Here is a 22,767-nt window from a genome sequence, read left to right as displayed (position 1 = left end):
TTTTTTAAACCACCTTTCATCTGAAGATCAGAGGATGCTTTGCAACATAGAAACACAAAAATACTTAATATAGTGACAACAAAAACAGCAACCTCCTTCCCGGTTTAAAAATCCACAGCTTCTTTAATCCTAGTATGCAAGAAGCGCAGGATTTTTGAACAAATGTGTTCTGTTCAGCATGGACCCACAAAAAAATAACGGATTTAAGTTAGGCCTATCCAATAATTTCAATGGGTCTTACTCAAGAGTAGAACTAACCCACCATTTATAACGTCTGGAGCGGCGGAGGCAATGAAACAACTTTTAACAAAACATATACAACCATTTTTATTTTTATTTAAAAAAATTAATGTGCATAAGGTTTCTTCAGTATTTATAATGGAAACAAGAGGCGGGAAAGGAGAACTTAGAAGAGGCGAGTAACAACTCACACGAGTAACAAAAAAGGAGCAAATACGGGTATTAACTTTTTTTAAACTGCCCCCAGGTCAGTGGACTCTCCGGGAGAGAGACCAGGGGATATGAGGGCGCCACTGGTCTGTGGCCAGGCTACGACTCCTGCTCTCCCTGACCACTAGGCCTGCTGGCTGCTGGGAGTCCAGCAACATCTGGAGGGACAACCCCCTTGCCCCACCAATGTCCCTAAGCCCCTGAGCTGGAAACGGAGAGGGGAGAACAGCAAAACTCTTTGGGATGTTGGCTGCAAGGTGATTGTCTCTAAAGTTCAGAGTAGAAGGTTTTTTTTGGGGGGGAGGGTGTTTCAGGGTCAGGATTCGCACTCAGAACGCAACACTATTTCGCCCCCTTCAGATCGAGAAAGATTTGTGCAGAAATTCCAAACGGGGGAGGATTCTCCTCTCCCTGCCCAGCCCTTTGAAGTCCCAAGGAGAGCGAAGGGGAGGGATCGGTGTCAGGGTGGTGGGGTCCCATAAATATACCCCCATTCCCATATGTGGCCTGCTTAAATGACCTCCACAAGACCCTTTCCATTCCCGACATTTTCACTTCCCTTATCATAGCGCATTAGGCCGCTTGGGCTTTTGAGAAAAGAATTCAGGTGTGCAGTGGCAGCTGGTGGGCCAGGAAGCAAGGAGCTGAACAGTAGGTGGCGCCAGAGCCCAGGTCAGGCAACTTCTCAGCCACACAGCCTTGCAAGGCGGCCAAGGAAGAGGAATGACGGAAAGTCGCTTTTGCAAGCTCACATCGCAGTGTATTTCCCCCCCTACACGTGTGCATTAAATTAGTTAAAGCAAGCAGAACCAGGGTGCCTTTGCATGGGAGAGCTTGGCATTGGGAGACGCACCTCAGAGCAGGGGTGGGGTGATGTTATCGGCTGGGGGCCTGCGCCGATGTCCCTGGCGGACTCGCCGTCTCTGCTGCCTTCCCCTGGTCTGCACTGACCCTGTGCAAGTTTACAGATGAGGGCCGCAAGCCGCAGGCCTCCAAGCGACCCTTGGCGGGCGGCGGGGCAACTTTGCGCATGGAAAGATCGGTGGGTTGGAGTTCACCTTCTGAGGAGCTCTCGCTCTCTGGGTCCTCCCAGTCCCTCGCGGCGGTGATTCTGGTACCAATCCTCGGCGCAGCTGCGCCTTCAGCCAACTGCGGGGGCTCCCTCGAGCCACTTCCTGTCTCCTTCCAGTCACTTCCTGTCTCTTTGGAGCCACTTCCTGTCTCCTTCCAGTCACTTCCTGTCTCTTTCACAACAACGGGCATGGCGGACCTCCGGCCCCTGATGACGCTCACCTGGGTGGGCAGCACAGCGGCTTTGGGGGCAGGGCTGACAATGAGGCTGCCGGCCCGGGAAGGGCCCTCTTCGCTCGTCTCCTGGGGGAACGGGCTCTTGGGCTTCCCGACGTGGACCACCTCCACTTCCGTGCTCTCTTCCCGAGACCCGGAGCGGGAGGACGGGCGGGCGGCCTGGTCGCCGTAACCCACAGTCACGACGATGATATCAGAGTCCTCCTCGGCACCGGGCGCTCCCTCCTTGGCAGTTCTCTTCTCGGGCGAAGGGGGGTCCGCCTTCTTGCGCGGCCGACCCCGCTTCCTCTTTGCTGTCGCCTCCCCGGGTGCTTCCGCCGGCCGTTTGGCGGGGGGCTTGGCTCTCTGCGGGTCCTGGGGGCTCCGCTGGGCCTCGCAGCCGTTCACCCCTCCGCCGGCAGGGGCGCTCTTGTTCTTCAGCGCGATTTCGGCCACCGGCGGCACCGGTGCCATGTTGATCACCGGCATCATGTTGATCACCGGCACGGCGCTTGGAGGGCTGACCACGCCGGCCGGCCCGTTCACGGCGGGGGCCAACAGAGTGGACGGCCCCGGCCCCACGGAGAGAGCCATCTTGACCGTCCCCCCCGAGGCAGTCAGCTTGGGCGCCAGGACGGCGGGGGCCGGGTGCATGGCCGCCACTCCCGGAGACACCACCAGCCGGTCCCCGGGCTGGACCTGGACCCGGGGAAGCAGCAGCGGCAGCCGAGCCACCAAGGCGTTGATCTGCGGGCTGCTGGCGGGCTTCGCCGGGGCATCCGGCGGCTTCTTGGCCTCACTCCGCGGAGTTGCGGCCGAGGGCTTGGCGGCGTTTTCTGCTTTGGCCTGAGGAGAGGACAAGAGAAGCGTTGGGTTCAGCTGCCCTTTGGCCCTTGGCCGAGCCACAAGCCCAAACCCAGGGATGAGCCACAAGGCCAGAGATAAAATGGGTCGACTACAGATGGGGCTGCAGAAATCGAGAATCCTGCCCAAACTGGGGGTGTGGTTCCCCCTCACAAAGCTGAATTTCGACTTTTGAATCTCTGTGCCCCACCTGCCACCCCACTTGGGTCTTCCCTTAGACTTCTTCCAGTGGGGTGTTGTGCATTTCCCGGACCAGAGGCAGATCGCACCAGATAACACCTTAGGGGCTGTTTTGGGCACGGAGGGAACATGCTGCTGAGCTGGTCCAACTAAAAGGCCCTTCTGAGGTGCTTACATAAGCTCAATTCTGCATCCAGGGCAGCTGTCTACCAACTCCAACTGGTATGCAGGATGAGGCCCTCCCTTCCCACAGACTCTCTCACCAAGGTGGTGGATACTCTAGTTATCTCTCGCTTGCACTACTGCAATGCGCTCTACGTGGGGCTACCTTTGAAGGTGACCCGGAAACTACAACTAATCCAGAATGCGGCAGCTAGACTGGTGACTGGGAGCTGCCGCCGAGACCATATAACACCGGTCTTGAAAGTCCTACATTGGCTCCCAGTACGTTTCCGAGCACAATTCAAAGTGTTGGTGCTGACCTTGAAAGCCCTAAATGGCCTCAGCCCAGTATACCTGAAGGAGCGTCTCCACCCCCATCGTTCTGCCCGGACACGGAGGTCCAGCTCTGAGGGCCTTCTGGCGGTTCCCTCGCTGCGAGAAGCCAAGTTATAGGGAACCACGCAGAGGGCCTTCTCGGTGGTGGCACCCGCCTTGTGGAACAACCTCTCACCAGATGTCAAGGGAATAAACCACCACAGACTTTCCAGAGACATCTAAAGGCATCCCTGTACTGGGAAGCTTTTATGCAGGAAGTTGCCCAGAGTAGCTGGGGCAAAGCTGTCAGATGGGTGGGATATAAGTAATAAATTATTGTTGTTGTTACTGCCAATACTACTACCTGGGTCTGTTTATTGTCTGAACTCTCCAGGCCTTCAGGTTCATTTTTCTTCATGGTTTGGGGCGGCCGTTTGTCACGGTGGTTCTCGGTAATTTCTGCAACCAGAAAAGATTTAGATCAAGAGAGCTTTCTCTGAACAAAGCTCCGTTACAAAAAAAGTAAAAAAAAGTGGGGAAATCACTGGGGGATAGGAACACAGCTGTCTTATGCAGAACCAACCCATTGGTCTATCGAGCTTAAAGGTAAAGGTAAAGGGACCCCTGACCATTAGGTCCAGTCGTGACCGACTCTGGGGTTGCAGCGCTCATCTCGCTTTATTGGCCGAGGGAGCCAGCGTACAGCTTCCAGGTCATGTGGCCAGGATGACTAAGCCGCTTCTGGCGAACCAGAGCAGTGCACGGAAAAGCCGTTTACCTTCCCGCCAGAGCAGTACCTATTTCTCTACTTGCACTTTGACGTGCTTTCGAACTGCTAGGTTAGCAGGAGCAGGGACCGAGCAACGGGAGCTCACCCCGTTGCAGGGATTCGAACTGCCGACCTTCTGATTGGCAAGTCCCAGGCTCGGTGGTTTAACCCACAGCGCCACCCGCGTCCTACCTATTGAGCTTAGTATTATCTAAACTGGCTGACAGCAGGGGTTCTCCAGGGTTTCAGGCAGGGGCTACCCCCATCCCTACCTGAAGACGCCAATAGAGGATTGAACCAGGGACCTTCTGTATGCAAAGCAAACGCTCTACCCCTGAGCTGGCTGTAAACATAAAGCAAGATTCTACTCCTCATGGTTTTGACCGGTTTAACTCTGGAGCTGCTCTCGACTGCGTCACCGATCTAGCTCAGTGTCGTCTACAGACTGACAGAGGCTTTCTCGGGGGCCAAATTGGACCCCCAAGAGTGGCCCACGATCCAGAAGTTGCCCACCTGTTTTATCTCGTAAGTCAAGAGGTTTATATTTTGTATTCCAATGTGGGCATCACTCCCATCTACACTCGAAGGCCGCTTAGAAGCCGGCGGCAATTTACAAATTAAATTATATCAACAAGAAAGCCATCTTCAAATGCCGTATGTTCCGGCGTACAAGACGACTTTTTATCCCTGGAAAATCACCCCAAAAGTCGGGGGGTCGTCTTATACGCCGGGTATACGCATTCGGAAGGAGGAGAGGGAGTCAGTGAGCAGAGGCGCTCCTGCTGGCATCGCTCCTCCTCCCTCCCCACAGAAGGGGACGCGGAAAGTCCTTCTGAGCGCGGCGCTCGCCCGCCCGCCCCCCAAACGCCTCGGGCTGCTGCTGCGACGGCAGAGGAGGGGTGCGCGCTCTGCCCCGGCGGTGCTCAAACTCTCTAACTCTAAAATGGAACAGCAAAAGTTGGGGGCCGTCTTATAACGCCCAGTCGCCCAATACGCCGGAATCTACGGTATTTCAAGGACTGAAGAGGGAGCGAGCTTGTTTTCTCCTGCTCCTGAGGGCAGGACTTGAACCTGTGGCTTCAAGTGGCAAGGAAGGAGCCTCCGAATAAACTTCAGGAAGAACTTTCTGACAGTAAGAGTCGTTCGGCAGGGGGACTCCCAGGAGAGGTGGTGGACTCTATGAGGTCCAGGGCCGAGGGCCTTCTGGCGGTACCCTCATTGCGAGAAGCAAAGCTACAGGGAACCAGGCAGAGGGTCTTCTCGGTAGTGGCACCCGCCCTGTAGAACGCCCTCCCACCAGACGTCAAAGCGATGAATAACTACCTGACATTTAGAAGACATCTTAAGGCAGCCCTGTTCAGGGAAGCTTTTAATCTGTGATATTTTACTGTATTTTTTGTTTCTATGGAAGCCGCCCAGAGTGGCTGGGGAAACCCAGCCAGATGGGCGGGGTACAAATAATAAATTATTATTATTATTATTATACGAAGAACCCGTTGGGCAGCACGATGGAGGCGCAAGGAGCGGAGGCGGGCGTGAGGAGGGGTCTCCCACCTGAGACCACCATGGCCATGATGAGGTCGACGTGGGGCGAGCGGGAGCTGATGATGTGCTGCTGGATGAGAAACTGGGCCACCTCCACGATGTTGTTGAACGAGCGCTTGAGGATCTTCTCGGCCCAGTCGCAGGTCAAGGCGCAGGCCGCTTCCATCACCTCGTCGCTGTAGGACTGGAACACCTCTGGCCGCTCCGGCTGCAGGAGAGGAAGGAAGAGGAGGTTAAGGGGTGATATGATAGCCATGTTCAAATATATAAAAGGATGTCACCTAGAGGAGGGAGAAAGGTTGTTTTCTGCTGCTCCAGAGAAGCGGACACGGAGCAATGGATCCAAACTACAAGAAAGAAGATTCCACCTAAACATTAGGAAGAACTTCCTGACAGTAAGAGCTGTTCGACAGTGGAATTTGCTGCCCAGGAGTGTGGTGGAGTCTCCTCCTTTGGAGGTCTTTAAGCAGAGGCTTGACAACCATATGTCCGGAGTGCTCTGATGGGGTTTCCTGCTTGGCAGGGGGTTGGACTCGATGGCCCTTGTGGTCTATTCCAACTCTATGATTCTATGATTCTAAGAACAGGAAGAGTGAGGAGTGCCAGGCACCGTTTTCCCACATACCGTCAAAAGCGGATCTGAAGCACCGCTTTGGGCCCAGAGATGCCACGCTTCTGCCGTTCCGCTATCGCACAACGCAGCCTCCGTCTTGAGCTCAGAAGGCTTTATTTACCGTCATACCTCGGGTTACAGACGCTTCAGGTTGCGTGATTTCGGGTTGCGCACCGTGCCAAACCCAGAAGTACCGGAACTGGTTACTTCCGGGTTTTGGCGCTTGCGCATAAGCGCTATATCGTGCTTTGTGCATGTGCAGAAGTGCTGAATCGCGACCAGTCCATGCGCACGTGCGGCGCTGCACGTTGTGAACGTGCTTCCCGCACTGATCACCTTCGCAACCCGAGCGTCCACTGTACTGGTGTGTTTCAGAAGACTCGCGCACCGCTGGAAAGACCTCAAAACAGGTTGCCAAAAAAAAAAAGATGAAACAAGAACCAGCAAGAAAAAATGACAGCTGTGATTAGGGCTGCCATACGTCTGGGACTTCCCAGACATTACCGGTATTTCAAAGGTGGAAGTGATGTCCCGTCCAGGGGGAATTTCCAGAAGGCGGCAGTTTGTCCAGGATCTTTGACAAGTTAACCGAAAAACTGCAGTGGTTTTTACTTTTTGAAATATAGCAACCCTAGCTTTGATTATCAGCAAGAAAAGTTAACTATATTTTGCTTCCAGCCGATATAAAAATACAGTAGAACATCCAACATTGAAAACTTCCCTAAACTGGGTTGCCTTCAGATGTCTTCTAAAAGTCAGAAATCTGTTTGACATCTGATGGGAGGGCGTTCCACAGGGCGGGTGCCACTACCGAGAAGGCCCTCTTCTGCCTGATTTCCTGTACCTTGTATATCTGTATACAAAATAAAATAATATGAACCTGTGCAAGGAATACGGATAACATAAGTAATATAATGAGAATTATTGGAAGCTACATATTTTAATTTGTTATGCAAGTGTAATATATTGTATTTGTTTATGTTTGTTTTTCTAACCTTTCTTACTTTATTGTTTTTATTCATTTGTACCATCTTTTGTATTATATGTTATGTATGTCTATGTGAAAATTAATAAAGATTTTCTTTAAAAAAGGAACAGGGGCTTGGACTAGGCGAGTCTTTTCGGCTCACTTTCTTAACGCTTTTCAAAACACGGAGACACACGCAAGAAAATAATGAGCCAACAACCAGGGCCTTACCGACTCCGTCTCTTTCAGATCCAGGCTGGGGAGTGGGGGCATGTTCACCACAGTCTTCCTCCGTATCCCGCTGTAGCAATACGTGGGGGGGCAGAGTTAAGGAGGAAACTCAAAAGGCTCCATTTCCATTGCCACATCCATTTATTTCATAGCTGGGGAGGCTCAAAGGTGTTGTAGGGTACCCCTTCGCGGGAAGAATCTGCACTGCGCCTGTTTCTCGTTTGGAGGTACAGTCATACCTCGAGTTACAGACGCTTCGGGTTGTGCGATTTCGGGTTGCGCACCACGCCGAACCCGGAAGTACTGGAATGGGTCACTTCTGGGTTTTTGGCGCTTGCGCATGAGCGCTAAATCGTGCATGCGCAGAAGCACCGAATTGCACGGATCACGTTTGCTGTAAAAGTTTTGTGAAGGTGGGACATACAGCTGGGATGTCTCCTAAGCACAGAAAGGTTGTGCTCGCATGAGTTTGGGGAGCATGAGACAGACTGCCGCAGCCTTTCACTGACCTCACTGCAGCCCACACCGCCTGGCGACTTTTTACACACACAAAAAGGATATTTTGACTGCCCGCGACCCCCCAGCCTCCTCGCTTTGATGTTCGGGAAGATTTCCCGGATGATCTTGCCGAAGTTGGCCGCGCTCAGAGAGCGGCTGCAAAGGTTATCGCAGTATCGCCTGCCAGGGGAAGGACAAAAAGGAAAGGCGGTTTATTTGTCAGTTGCATTTAGATCCCATCTTCTTCCCCTCCCCTCAGGGCGGCATTTACGGTTCCCTCCCCTCCCCGTTCGATTCCCACAACAACCCTGCGAGGCGGGTTAGGCTGAGAAGTCACCCCCAGGGAGCTTTGTGCAGCCGAACAGGGATTTGAACCCTGATCTCTCCCGGGTCCACATCCGACACTCTAACCACTACACCACCGCTGCCTCGCTTATGCTTTACATGTTGTCTCCGAAAATTTTTACAGATCACTTGGGAAGACAGGCAAACTAATGCCAGTATCCTGGAAGAAGCAAAGATCACCAGTGTTGAAGCAATGATTCTTCAACATCAACTTCGTTGGACTGGTCATGTTATGCGGATGCCTGATGATCGTCTTCCAAAGCAACTACTCTATTCTGAACGTAAAAATGAAAAGCGTAATGCTGATGGTCAACAAAAGAGGTTTAAAGACTGTCTCAAGGCAAATCTAAAAAAATGTAGTATAAACACCGACAACTGGGAAATACTGGCCTGCGAGCGCTCCAGTTGGAGAACAGCCTTGACCAAAGGTGTCATGGGCTTTGAAGACACTCGAACTCAGGACGCAAGGGAGAAACGTGCTAAGAGGAAGGCACGCTTGGCAAATCCACACCGTGATCAACTCCCGCCCGGAAAACTATGTCCCCATTGTGGAAGGACGTGGGGATCCAGAATTGGCCTCCACAGTCAATTACGGACTCATTGTTAAAACCGTGTTTGTGGAAGACGATCTTACTCGGCTACGAGGGATCGCCAGAGAAGAAGAAGAGGCAACCTCCCCACCCCGCAGAGACGCCTCTGGCTCCCGTTCTTCGGAGCCAGAACTCACTTGTAAGCATCGAAAACGTCTTGTTTTGGCAGGCAGGTGTCCGGGTATTCCTCCAGGTGATTCCGGATCCACGTGCAAGCATGCATGTGCTCAGCTGAGCTCAGAGAAGTCAGGTCCAGGCTGGTGGCCCCAAGAAAGGAAAATAATAATAATAATAATAATAATAATAATAATAATAATAATAATAATATACCATCCTATACCTGCAGGTCTCGGGGTGGTTACAGCATAAAAGCACAATATAAAAACAGAAAGCACATAATGAAAACAAAAACCCAATACAATGGTATCTCGGTTGTCAAATGTAATCCACTCCGGAAGACTGTTCGACTTCCGAAATGTTCGACAAGCGAGGCACAAACAGTGGCAGGCAATTTCAACGGAGAAAATGGAAAAACACGCATTCGAAAATGGAAGCATTTCCTTCCAGATTTTCAGTGTTCGAAAATTGAAACGTTTGGCTTCTGAGATGCTCGAAAACCGAGGTTCCACTGTAATCCCCACTTCCCCTGGTTTTGGCAAGATGTGTGTAAATTCAGCAGCTTCTTCCTTTTCGCAGCACACAGCGTCCCTTGGGGAACACCTGACATCTTTCAAACCCTGCCCCTCTCGCATTCAAAGCCTGCCTCGGGAACCATGAGGTCTGCCAACTTGAATTTCAACAGAAGTTCCCAGGATGGATTCTCAGGCCTGCACCTCACAGATTCCTGCATCCTCCGGATCCATAAGGACTAGAAACCTGCCCTTTGGTTTTTAAATTCCACTGCAGCACTTTGCTGAATTTTAGGCCTAGCTGGAAGTCTCACTGGTTCGGATAAGTCAGGGGTCAGCAAACTTCTTCAGCAGGGGGCCAGTCCACTGTCCCTCAGACCTTGTGGGGGCCGGACTATATTTTGAGGGGGGGGGAATGAATAAATTCCTATGCCCCACAAATAACCCAGTCTTTTTTATTTAAGTGTTTAATTAAGTATTACTTAGGAAGGTTAAAGGTTTTTTTGTATATAAATTTGCTTTTTCTTCTTTCTTTATTTTCTTAATTGTTCTTTAATTTTCATTTTGTAGTATGAGATTGTAAATTATTTGTATCAGTGTGTAATTTAAATTAATAAAGATTTTTAAAAAACAACAACAAATAACCCGGAGATGCATTTTAAATAAAAGCACACATTCTACTCATGTAAAAATAGGCTGATTCCCGGACTGTCCACGGGCCAAATTTAGAAGGCAATTGGACCGGATCCGGCCCCTGGGCCTTAGTTTGCCTACTCATGGGTTAAGTTGTGGGGTGCAGGCTGCCAACAGAGTGAGGCCCTAAGGTGCTGTGTAGGGTCCAACTCTGCCTACAATAGTTTGCTTCCAAGTTTCATTCCTACACTCATTTAGGTGGGCAATGAGGGCAGGCCCAGAATTACATCTCCCATGGGGTTCGTTTCGCTCGGAGGCTGCTAGTTGCCGACTCCTAGATGATATTTTAAATTTTATTTTAAAGAAAGCAGCTTTCTGATTTCCTTGCCTTTCCACCACAGCGTTTCCATCCCTCCAGTATATACAAAGCAGGAAATGAGCAAGATTTGGGAAACAAGGCCGCGATCACTCACTTTTTCTCTCCTGAACTTGGGCCAGAAGGGAGTTGGAGGTAGAGATACAGCTTGGCGTGGTCAGTAAACCTCTGGACATCTTGCTGTGTTCATAGAATGGGGAAAGAGAGACAAGTGAAGATCACCAGGAAATGAAAACTGCCAAGGAGTAAACACAAGCCGTGTTTTGTGATCAGCTGTTGCGACAATGCACAGCTTTGCACCAGATATCTCAAGGACTTCCGCTCCCTATAGGAACCGACCTGGGCCCAGCAAGCATCATCTGAGGCCCTTCTCCAGGTGCCCCTTCCATTTTATTATTATTATTATTATTATTATTAACTGAATTCTTTATTAAACATATTTCACAAAATTATACAGCAATATATTATATTACAATTTGTATCCCATACGGCAAAAACATTAAAAATACTTTTTTTAAAAAAAGACCTAAAATAGACTTCCAATTGTTCTAAAAAAAAAACCCTAAATTACACTTGTTATATTTTACACAGTATCCTATTAATATATCATTTTCTTAAATCTTTTTGATAACGGGAAAAAACTCATTAAATTTAGATATATTGTCTGTTCAATGCAAGAGTCATTCAAGATCTGCCAGGTGGTTTGTGCTGTCACAAGAAGTTTTTCAGGTACTCCTTGAATATACCGTATTTTTCGCTCTATAAGCCGCACTTTCCCCCTCCTAAAAAGTAAGGGGAAATGTGTGTGTGTCACATGGAGCGAATGCAGGCTGCGCAGCTACCCCAGAAGCCAGAACAACAAGAGGGATTGCTGCTTTCTCTGCGCACATTCTTGGTTTATTTTTGCATTGAATTCCCTCTTACCCTCCAGGTGCCCCTTCCATGGGGGGATCTGGAGGGCGGCGACATGAGAATGGGGCCTTTTCAGTGGTAGCTCCCTGCTTGTCAAACGTTTTCGCCAGGGAGGCTTAACTGGCGCCACCATCGTTACTTATCTTTAGGCACCAGGCAAAACAGCATTTCTTTTCCACCGGGCCTCTGGCTTTTAATTATCTGTGGCCCCTGCAGCACAATGGGTCAGCGCACCTGGCCCTTAACCAGAAGGTTGGTGGTTCGAGCCCACCCAGGGACAGGATTCCTGCAATTGCAGGGAGTCCCTTCCAGCTCTACAGTTCTATTATTCTGTCCCTTCCAGTGGGTGGGATGTTTCATTCCTGCCTTTAGAAGCATGAATGGGTTTTCACCCTTCCTCCCGCTTTCATTTTATGCTGCGTAAATGATCCACCACTAAATCGTGTCAATGACATCCTTTGGAATACACCTGGTGTTTGCCCTCCACCCACTGACGTTTGCCCTCCAATTTTTCGGAGAATCCTTTCTGGTCAAATGCCACCTTGCCCTGCCAATAGCCTCTTCCACTGCCTGAGCTTCCTTTCCCAGAAAAAAAGACAGGTAAATAAGGTTATCTGCCCACCAGTCTCCATTCTTCTTCTTCATTTTATTCCTTTAACCTAGAGACACTCGCCAGAAACTGCTGCACTCATCAATTCTTTATTTAAAGGTCCGACCTGAGCATATTCCACTCCGGAACGTGCCAAGTCCCACTTTCTCCTTATTTTAGGGCTTCTAACTTGCTCCTGCTCCTGCCAACCTAGCAGTTCAAAAGCACGTCAAAGTGCAAGTAGATAAATAGGTACCACACCAGCGGGAAGGTAAACGCCGTTTCCGTGTGCTGCTCTGGTTCGCCAGAAGCGGCTCAGTCCTGCTGGCCACATGACCCGGAAGCTGTACGCCGGCTCCCTCGGCCAGTAAAGCAAGATGAGCGCAGCAACCCCAGAGTCGGCCATGACTGGACCTCATGGTCAGGGGTCCCTCTACCTTTACTAACTTGCTTCTAGCTATGTTTTTGTAGTTAGCTTCTTATAGTAACCCTCTAAAACATCGGTCGGAACGCACAGGTGAGTCGCGAGGCTACACCGGACAGGACACGGCAAATCTTATTGCTGCCACATTCAACTCCAGCCAAGGCTCAACCAGACCAAAAGAGTAACCCATGCCATGCGCGCTAGGATACAATCTTCTGACAAGACACCCTTTCTATCAATTCCCATGAATGCTGCAAAAACGGAATGAGAAAGGCACGAACCATTTTTCTTACAAGATACAGTGGTGCCCCGCAAGACGAATGCCTCGCAAGACGGAAAACTCGCTAGACGAAAGAGTTTTCCGTTTTGGAGGTGCTTCGCAAAACGAATCTCCTATTGGCTTGCTTCGCAAAACGAAAATGTATCGCCAGTTCCTGCGGGTTTTTTTCCTTTCCCCCCCTTTCTCTAAGCCGCTAAGCCGCTTATCAGCTGATCCGATAAGCCGCTAAAAGCCGCTAATAGCGCTAATCTGCTAATGGGCTTGCTTCGCAAGACAAAAAAACCGCTAGACGAAGAGAATCACAGAACGGATTCTTTTCGTCTTGCGAGGCACCACTGTACAGATTTCCGGCCAACCACGTGGCCACCATTTTTTCAACAGCTCCTCAGCCTTTCGGCTAAGGCGTAAAAACTGCTGCTTGTCATTGAGGAGTAATGCTAATTTTAGTAAGCGCCGCTTTAGGATTAATGATGTGCACTGCTAGCACTGCTGAGAATAAATCGGAAAGGGGGAAAATGTGGACGTGGGTCCCAGGTTGCAGGCTGGCAGCCAGCCTTGGGTCCAGCCCAGGTGATGATCGCTGCGCTAGAAGAATATCAGAAGCGCTGCGTCAGGCAGAAGCTGCCCAGCACCCTATTCTCATAGAGGCTTATCCGATGCCTCTTTGGAAACCGCAAAAGCTACTCTCCCAGTCTGTGTTCCCAGCAGCTGGTATGTTGCCTCCGAGACTGGAGGGAGAACTCAGCCCATATTTATCCAAAGCGCAATTCATCAGCCACATATTGTACAAACAGGTGTGTGTTATTTTAGTTCCCCAGCTCTTTTTGAAGTGCCCCATCCAGCCACTCACCAGTATGTAGTCGATTTTGCACTGCACAGACTTCCTGTAAGAAGAAAACCACGTGTTACTCTCTTGATTTTTTCCAGCTCCCTTCACCCTCTAGGACAGGCACCCCCAAACTCCAGATGTTTTGGGGACTACAGTTCCCATCATCCCTGACCACTGGTCCTGTTAGCTAGGGATGATGGGAGTTGTAGTCCCAAGACGTCTGGAGGGCCGAGTTTGGGGGTGCCTGCTCTAGGAGATGTGCAGGCAACCTCAGGATAATAATATTTTTTTATTTATACCCCACCCTTCCCGGTTCAGAAACCGGGCTCAGGGCGGCTAACAACAAATTTAAAACACTTAATTGTAAAAGCAGCATAAAAACACAGTATAAAAACATGAATAACAATAAAATTCAAAGTTCAGAAATCAATTTAGGGGAAATCCATCTAATAAGCATTAGATAAATCCCCAGGGCTAGCTGGCTGAATGAGTCCTACTTGGGCCAGCAAGGAGGCCAGGGGAGAATTAGCTGTGGATCAGGCTTCAAACAGGTCTCTCTCTCTCTCTCTCTCTCTCTGTTGCTTCTTCAGGGTGCTGAGAGTGGTTAAGAGACCCTGTTTACAAATGGGTAAAAGCTTAATGGTAAGGATTTGCTGAACTAACAAATTGAAGTGGAATACAAAGAAGGGAGGTATGAGGAGGTCTGGGGAAATAAGTGTAAGGAAGATATGTTATGGAAAATTATTTGTGTTTTTTTAACTGTTTTTATGCTGCATTTTGTATTTTGGTTTTTTTTCTTTTCATTTTCATTGTTATATTTTAAAAACTTTAAGAAATATCTTTAAAAAAAAGAGAGACCCCGTTCCGCTCAGGGATGGATCGCTAAACCCCTCCAAGAATGGTAGGCCTGTGACGGGGAACAGAAGTCTCGTCGCCTCCACTCTCAGCACCCTGAACAAACTACAGTTCCCACGATTCCTTGGGGGGAGCTGTGACTGTTTAAAGTGGCATGGGGCTGCTTTAAACATACTGTTCTTATTCGGGGGGGGGGGGAATATATTTATTCATTCACAAAATTCAGATACCGCCCGACTGTAAAACAAACCTCAAAGCGGTTCACAAAAGAAAACGGTGACGTTACCAGTAAAAAAATGCAGTTTAAAACGACTCTTTCTAAACATCTGGAATTAATTAAAACCAGTAATAAGCTGGAAACCAGATTAAAACGCGTGCCAACTTTCTACATGTCTGGCTGCAGGCTGTGCCTAAGCAAAGATGTTTCTAGCAGGGGTCTAAAAAAGGACAGGGTCAATAGGCAGGGAGTTCCGAAGTGCTGCCACACTAAAAGATATGATTTATTGCAAATACAGAACTGGTATGTCTGGTGCAAAGAGGGCCTAAGAAGGAAGGAAGGAAGGAAGGAAGGAAGGAAGGAAGGAAGGAAGGAAGGAAAGAAAGAAAGAGGAGGAAGAGAAGGAAGGCAGGGAAAGGAATAAGAAGTGTCGCCCTTACGAAATAGTTCCTCTCAGTTTCTGTAGCAAGGTACTTGACTCCACGGAGACGCCCTGCGGATCCGCCTCTAGGCTTTCGCTCACGTTTTCCGCGATCTTCGTATAAAGTCCGTTGTCGTCCGCCATGGCACCCGGTTCCCTGTTTCAAAGAGAGAAAGAGGAGCCCAACGCCTTAGTCCGGGGCAGCGCGCGTCTGCACACGGCGCGAGCCCATCACCCCAGAGAAAAACAATCCTGTCAGAGTGCCGGATTTACGTAAAAGCTAAACAAGCTATAGCTTAGGCCCCACTCTCTTGGGGGCCCCCAAAAAAAATTAAAGGGAAAAAACACACCTGCATGTACATTTCCAAAATATAAGATAAAAAAGCAAATAAAAAAACCCCTACATACAGCAAGAGTGTTTTGTGTTGTGTCGGCTCCTATGATGTAAGTCATGGGCCCCGCCTGCTCCCTAAAATATCCCTGGTTTGCTCCTTTCTATATCTAGGGTGCCTACATTCTGCATGGACTGGTTGCAGGACAACAAGGGCTAATGGCTTGAGATACCTATTAGGTCCAGCAATTACCATATAGCATTTATTCAACACAAAAAAACCGACAATTTGTTGTTGACAAAGGACATAGAAAGGGCCCCATTACCTTCAGTAGCTGAGGGCCTCATCGAACCTAAATCCGGGCTTGACCCTGTGTTACACCCAGGCCTGGTCTTAAAGAGTAGACCGACTGAAATGAACAGTAACTTAAGTTCATTTATTTCGATGCCTCTGCTGTGAGCAGAACTGAATGGGATACAATGCTCTGGTCGGGTCTCGCAGCCTCATTTGCTCGGATTGACTATTTGGTGCGTACAAACAGCAATTGGTAAATCACAGCATGTAAATTCTGGTCTCCATGTCAAGACGTCACTCCCTTTGCAGAAATGGAAATTTAACTGGACTTCTGTGGAGTGATGGGGACAAGCCCTGGATTATTGTCCCTACTCAGAGGACAACCGTTCGAAATTCGATAGACCTATGTTAGTAAAGGTAAAGGGACCCCTGACCATGAGGTCCAGTCGTGGACAACTCTGGGGTTGCGGCGCTCATCTCGCTTTACTGGCCGAGGGAGCCGGCGTACAGCTTCCGGGTCATGTGGCCAGCATGACTAAGCCGCTTCTGGCGAACCAGAGCAGCGCACGGAAACGCCGTTCACCTTCCCGCCGGAGCGGTACCTATTTATCTACTTGCACTTTGATGTGCTTTCGAACTGCTAGGTTGGCAGGAGTAGGGACCAAGCAACGGGAGCTCACCCCGTCGCGGGATTCGAACCGCCAACCTTCTGATCGGCAAGTCCTAGGCTCTGTGGTTTAATCCACAGCGCCACCCACGTCCCCAAACCTATGTTAGTCGTGTCCATTTATCTTAATGGGTGTCTTTCTGAGCAGAGCCAATTTCTGCATGTTGTATGGATGCTAAAAGGCGCAGGAGCAAGTCTGGCTGGGGTTTTCCAGGTCAGTTGGCAAGCCTAACCTTCTGAGGTTTCCCCAATGGAAGAAGTAAGGAGCCAAATTACGGATCGGTGACAGTATCATCGGATACATAACACATTCAAATTAGATTTTGAAAAATGGGTTTCCGGACCAAAGCTCGCAGTTTGAAAGAGAACTATTATGGAATAAGGATAAAATATTGTCAGAAATGTATAGATTATTAGAATGGGAAACAAAAGATGAGTTAGTCAAAGATTCCGTGACACACCAGGCAATGGATAGGGCATAACATAGACCTAAACCTCTGGGAGAACTCTGGAAGAGCGTTTCAAAATTTACTGCATGTTATTACACTTTGAAAGAGAATTATATGAAACGATACGCAGGTGGTATTTAACCACAAGTAGGTTGGTTAAGATGTACAAAGTAGGATCAGATCTGCGTTGGAAATGCAGAGAAATGAAAGGAACGTTTTTTCACATGTGGTAGACATGGAAAAAGGTTAAAGGCTATTGGGAAATGACATACAATGAGTTAAAAAACATGTTTAAAACAACATTCCCCCCCCAAAAAAAAACCTGAGGCCTTTTTGTTAGAGATAGTTCAGTCTGAAGATCCCAGTTGTCTGAAAATGTTATTTATGTACACAACCACAGCGGCTCGAATTTTGCCAGCCCAAAGATCGAAAGGGAGTGAGATCCCTCGTTAGGAAGATTGGCAAATTAAGATGGTAGAATTTGTGGAGGAATCTGGTTTAATTTACAGACTAAGAGAGCAAGAAGAATCTTTATTCGAAGAGAAGTACTGCATGTTTAGAAAATAACTTTGTACAACTGAAAATGCTGGTAGCGTTTAGATAAATTCAACAGTATGATAAATATTTGAAGGATATAAAATGGAAAAACGAATAGATTGGTTATAGTAAAATATGCAGGAAATTTAAATAAGTAAAATAAACGATGAAAGGGGAAGGAGGGAAGTCAATTGTTACATGTAAAATGTTTATTTTGAGATGTATAAACTGAAAAAACAATGAAAATTGTTATATATATAAAAAAATAATCTTTAGAGGTTGCAACAAGAAAAGAGGAAATTCGGCTGAAAAAGCAAGCACCCTGCAACACGATCACTACTGAATTTGTCCAGTCCTCTTTTCAAGGCACCCAAGCTGGCGGTCCTCACTTCCTCCTGTGGCAGTGAGTTCCGCAGTTTCTTCCACGCTTTCAAATGCTGCCTGTCTTCCATCCATCCTGTGGACCTCAGAGAAGATTCCTCTTCTTCTTCCCACCCCCAAAGCCTCTGAAACAAATTCAGACTCATCTCCCCGGAGATATTATTTCTTCTCCGCAGCTCCTTTCACACCTCCTTCTAACCTTCACCTGAACTGCAAACTCTTCCAAGGTCCCTGGCCTTGTGAGAGAATCCTGCCTAGCAACAGAGAGCTCCTCCACTTCTGGAGGCTGAGATTGGTCCGAAACCATGGCAACAGTAAGACGAGCAAGTCCGCTGACTGAACACTGGCCGGGGGGAGAAAAAAGAAGCTTTTAAAGTAAAAAAATAATAAACAGGAGTTGAAGAACACCCTCAACCTGAAACAACAACAATCCCTTTTTCCAAAGCACAGAATACCATTTCCAGGAGGGAAGCAGCCCCGCAAAGTCCATGGATGAAAAACGCACAACAACACCTGCCAGTGCGCCACAGCCTCTTGTGAACTTGCTCAAACTCAGCCATTTCTTATCCTTTTCACCCCAAAGTCAGCAGGGACCGTCCTCAATCCTTCCTCCCCTACGCTGCCACGTCCCAAGCCGTTGCGCTGAAACGTTTCCGAACTATAAGCCGTCAAACCTGCTCTCTCTCACCCACTATTTCTCATTACGGCGGACGCGCGGGTTGCGAACGTGATCCGTGCGGGAGGCACGTTCGCAACCCGCAGCGCTGCATCTGCGCATGCACTGCAATTCGGTACTTCTGCACATGCAGAAAGCACGATTTAGCACTTCTGCGCAACCGCCGAAACCCAGAAGTAACCCATTGCAGTATTTCCAGGTTTCGGTGAGGTCCGTAACTCAACAAAAACGCAACCTGAAGCGTCTGTAACCCAAGGTATGATAGTACAGTCATACCTCATGTTACGTTTGCTTCAGGTTGAGTGTTTTCAGGCTGCGTCCCGGAAGTACCAGAAAGGGTTACTTCCGGGTTTTGCCACTCGCGCATGTGCAGACGCGCAAAATGATGTCACATGCATGCGCAGAAGCGGCAAATCGCGACCCGCAGGTTGCGTTCTGCTCATGTTGCGAACAGGCCTCCGGAATGGATCCTGTTCGCAACCAGAGGTACCACTGTATTATGGTGCGATGCGATCCTGTCTGTGCTCCCTTTAGCGTGACCCTATACAGTGGTATCTCGGGTTACAGACGCTTCAGGTTACAGACTCCGCTAACCCAGAAATAGCGCTTCAGGTTAAGAACTTTGCTTCAGGATAATAACAGAAATCGTGCTCCAGCAGCACGGCAGCAGCAGGAGACCCCATTAGCTAAAGTGGTGCTTCAGGTTAAGAACAGTTTCGGGTCAAGAACAGATCTCTGGAACGAATTAAGTACTTAACCCAAGGTACCACTGTAATTCTCTTAAAAAAATAGTAATAATAAGATCCCACATCAACCCGAAAACCAGCTCTTTTGCAACTTGATATGAATATCTGGGCACTCTGTGCATGATCAAAGGCACTCATCTCTTGACAGCAGCATCACAGTATTCAGAGTAGAGCCCGGGTGATTTAAACCTGTAATCTCTTTGGGGCAGGGAACTTTCTCCTGACCATAAACAGCCCTGTACATTGCTAATATGTAAACAAGTTAACAGTAATTTCAGTTGAAAGTTATGCCTGACTCTTGTCAAACCGCCCATCATCGTTAAGTCGCCAACTCTTTTTTGCCGCCAAGGCTCCTGAGCCTTTAACAACAAAACAGAAACTCACCAGCTGCTTTGGCAGAGAGATCTGGAGTCATAAATCTCAACCACATCGCCCCAAAAGAATCATGGGAACTGTAGTTTACTCCCCAGAGAGTTACTATTCCAAACACCCTTAGCAAAACTACAGTTCCCGGGACTCCCAGGTGTGACCCTGAAGCCGGCAGTCGCACACATCAAGCCTTACCTATCTCACAGGGTTGTTGTGGCGATAAAATGGAGAGGGGAAGACAGCAACATGTATGCCCCCTTCAGTTCCCTGAGGAGAAGAGACGTACGCACATAAGTTAATACATTCAATTTTAAAAAAAAGTTTTACTTTTTATCTTACGAATTTATTTTATACATTTTTATCATTCTTCATTTCAGCCGGTCAGCCGACAAAGACACCTGCGGCAACGAACAATGCGTTAAATTCAGTTTTCCAACAAATGTAAGCTCCTTGGGGGCAGAGACCTGTGCCCACAATGAAAGGCATGTGTGGGGAGAGGAAGCTGGGGACGTTTGAGCGTTGAACATGTTGAAATCAACCTTTCATGCTCTGGATTGATCGCAGAAGGCCAGCCACCCCCTCAGTGTACATTTTAGACGTTCAAGATCAGGCTTTTAATTTTAAATTCCTGCATCCCACGCCAAGCTGACTCAGAAGTTCGGCTAAGCATCCTCGTGTTTTCAGCAGCTGTGCAAATCTAGACATGACGATGAAATAGCTGCTGTTCGCCACAGTACCCTACCTATTATTTTGGCTTTTTAGCAACTCCCAAAAGGGTTCCAGGCAGAGCTCATGTGAAGGGCTGCTGGGTGCTTTTTATAAATACACAAAATATATCACTGATAGACAATCTGTCTCGGCTGACGGTACATTTCTGCCTTGCGGGGAGGGGGAGATTAACTCACCAAGATTGCTACTCCAAGTGGATCCCCTCTGTTGGATCCAGATTAAAATCTAAACACACCATAATAAACACACACATTCCTTGAGCGGGAAAGTGAAGTTGATCTCCTGTGTGCCCCAGAGGCGGTGATCATCCTAGCAGCTGCACCACTTATTTAAATTCCAGGAGGAGGGAAATTCGAATTCCTGCAGTGAGAATGTGGGAAAACCCGAAACCTCCTTTTGCAAAGAGAGAGAGAGAGAGATTGGGTCAACCTTTTTTTGTTGCTTGAGATCACACAACCCACCTCTTCTTCCCCATCCTCCTAACCTTAGAAGGAAACCCTTATTTTTCAGGAGTCTCCCCTGCATAGCTGCCAACTTTTCCCTTTTTTTAAAAAAGGGAAGTTCCCTTATTCCGAATAGGATTCCTCTCAAGAAAAGGGAAAAGTTGCCAGCTATGCTCCCCTGCTTCTAAAATGCATGCATCTCAATCCAAAAACACGCCATGAAAAACATCAACAACACAGGCGCCTTTTTGCAAAGTTCCTCCATCAGCTCACATGCATTTTAAAGGGATCTGTCTTGATCCATTCCCTCTTTTTGGAAACGGATCTCCCTTGATCACACCCAATTCGATCCGTTTCCTTAACCCAGAAAACTCCCAGAATTGTGAACTCTTCCCCCCCACCCCAACCTCTCTCTCTCTCTATATATATATATACATATATAAACTTATTTATTTGGGGAAGAAAGGGTGAAATGGAACTTACCTTTTATTTCAGGCTGAGATTCCTCTTCCTGCAGCTTTTGAAGATCCGGGCCGCGTTTTGCAAAAAGGGAAGGCTCAGAAAAAACTCAGGAACTGCAAACATCGCTGCTCCAAAACCCAAACTTCTCCCTGCCCCAAAGAGTTAATGGATTCCTTCCCACCTCCCCCCAATTTTTCTTTTAATAATATTTCCTGGATCTTTTAGGATCCCCTTTTCCCCAATGCGGATTTCCTACTCCGCTTGCAAAAGGATCCACCCCTCTCGCAGTTTGCGCGGCGCATCCGAGCCCTTGCAAAAATAAAAGGGAAAAAGAAACTAGCAGCCGAGGGGGGCGGGGGGAAGAGGAGCGGGTGGGCGAGGCCGGCGGGGTTTTCTTTTTCTCTGATTGGCCCGCGCGCCTCTGGTCTGCCCGGATACGGCGCTCTTCTTTAATGCAAATGGCTGCCGCGTGGTTTTCTCGCTTTCCACCCGGATACAGCTGGGGCTCGGCTCCGGATTGGCCAGCGGGGTTGGGAAGTCTGCCTAGCAACGCGCTTCTGGTTGGTCCGAGCTCTGCCAGTTCGGCAGAGGACGAGGAAAAGAGGCGCGCGGGGCTGCCTTTATATTTATATTTAATTTATTTTTTTCTCCTTTTTTTGAAAGGACTGGTCTGGCTGCACTAGGATCACGTTAACCCCCGAGGCTCGCCGGGATGCAAAAGTCTCAGGCTCCAAAACCCACAAAAAGTCATTTTTTTTCCTTTTCCCCAATTTTTTAAATTGATTTTCCAAAAATTTCAAACAAACAAACAAACACAAATCTCAACCGCAATTAAACCAATCTTAGTAACCTTGTTAATTGACTACCTCAAACCCCCCTAGTTGAATTTCAGTGTGGATCATTTTAACAGTTTTCCAAAACCAATTTCCTCGTAAAATTAACTTAATCACTTAACATCTTTCATTCTTTCTATTTTAGCTTTAGACATTTTAATTCCTATCATTATATATTTGAATCCCAAGCCTATCCACAAAAAGTCATTTTCAAACTGTCCTCTATTTATTCCCATTTTCCCTCGCTCCTCTTTCTCAAAAATCATACTTTTTTGGCAGGGGGATGGCAGGCACCTCGGCTGTGGTCTCCATACATTCAATGCACGGGACAATTCCCAGCACCCTTGAACTACAATTCCCCGTGTTATTTGGTGATGGGGATCACGAAATACTAGGAATTGTAGTTCAAGGTGCTGGGAATTGTAGCGCCCTGAGGGGGCACTCCGCCGGCATCCACATTTGCTGGTCCTTTTGCATCCTTATAGGCATAGCACACGGCCTCATAATACATCTAAACCAGGGGTCACCAACTTTTTCCAGATTCAGGACCCTGCTTTTAAGCGAAACGTGCATTTAGAGGCCTATTTCTTAACTTTTTGGCATCCGTCTGCCTGGCCGTAGTGCTCCTGCTGTGACCCACCTTGGATCAGGATGAAACCCACTAAGGGGTCCTGACCTACCCAGTGAAGACCAGTGATCTAAAGTAGATGACTGTTTACATTATTTCAAACTGCTTTTTAATTGTGTTTTTTCTTTTTAAAAATTGCTTTTTAGCTGTTTTTATGTGGGAGGTTTTTTGGAGGGGGCGTTATTAGGATGTTTCTGCTTATATTTTGATTAGGGAAGTTTTTAATGTCTAATGCTGTAT

At 48.2% G+C, this 22,767-nt stretch overlaps 1 protein-coding gene across 3 annotated transcripts; it reads right to left on the bottom strand.

Moving 5' to 3' along the window:
* Window positions 1-301: 301 nt before the first annotated feature.
* Window positions 302-21,399, bottom strand: RFX5 (regulatory factor X5). 3 transcript variants are annotated; one of them, XM_083477064.1, is made up of 12 exons: window positions 21,088-21,397; window positions 20,338-20,554; window positions 19,628-19,699; window positions 15,001-15,138; window positions 13,510-13,543; window positions 10,552-10,634; window positions 8,954-9,073; window positions 7,945-8,061; window positions 7,384-7,465; window positions 5,582-5,780; window positions 3,623-3,717; window positions 302-2,583 (listed from the first exon to the last, which is right to left on the bottom strand). In XM_083477064.1, the coding sequence occupies exons 4-12, from the start codon at window positions 15,123-15,125 to the stop codon at window positions 1,327-1,329; spliced, it is 2,112 nt and encodes a 703-aa protein (XP_083333190.1). In that variant the 5' UTR covers window positions 15,126-15,138; window positions 19,628-19,699; window positions 20,338-20,554; window positions 21,088-21,397; the 3' UTR covers window positions 302-1,326. The 3 variants fall into 3 exon arrangements, with proteins under 3 accessions (XP_083333190.1, XP_083333191.1, XP_083333189.1); XM_083477065.1 differs by having other exon boundaries at window positions 20,338-20,521; window positions 21,088-21,393; XM_083477063.1 differs by lacking the exon at window positions 20,338-20,554 and having other exon boundaries at window positions 21,088-21,399.
* Between the last annotated feature and the right edge of the window lie 1,368 nt (window positions 21,400-22,767).

Source organism: Podarcis liolepis (assembly GCF_965112155.1).
Source record: "Podarcis liolepis genome assembly, chromosome: 15".
Taxonomy (NCBI): Eukaryota; Metazoa; Chordata; class Lepidosauria; order Squamata; family Lacertidae; genus Podarcis; species Podarcis liolepis.
This window is presented reverse-complemented; position numbering and strand designations above follow the sequence as displayed.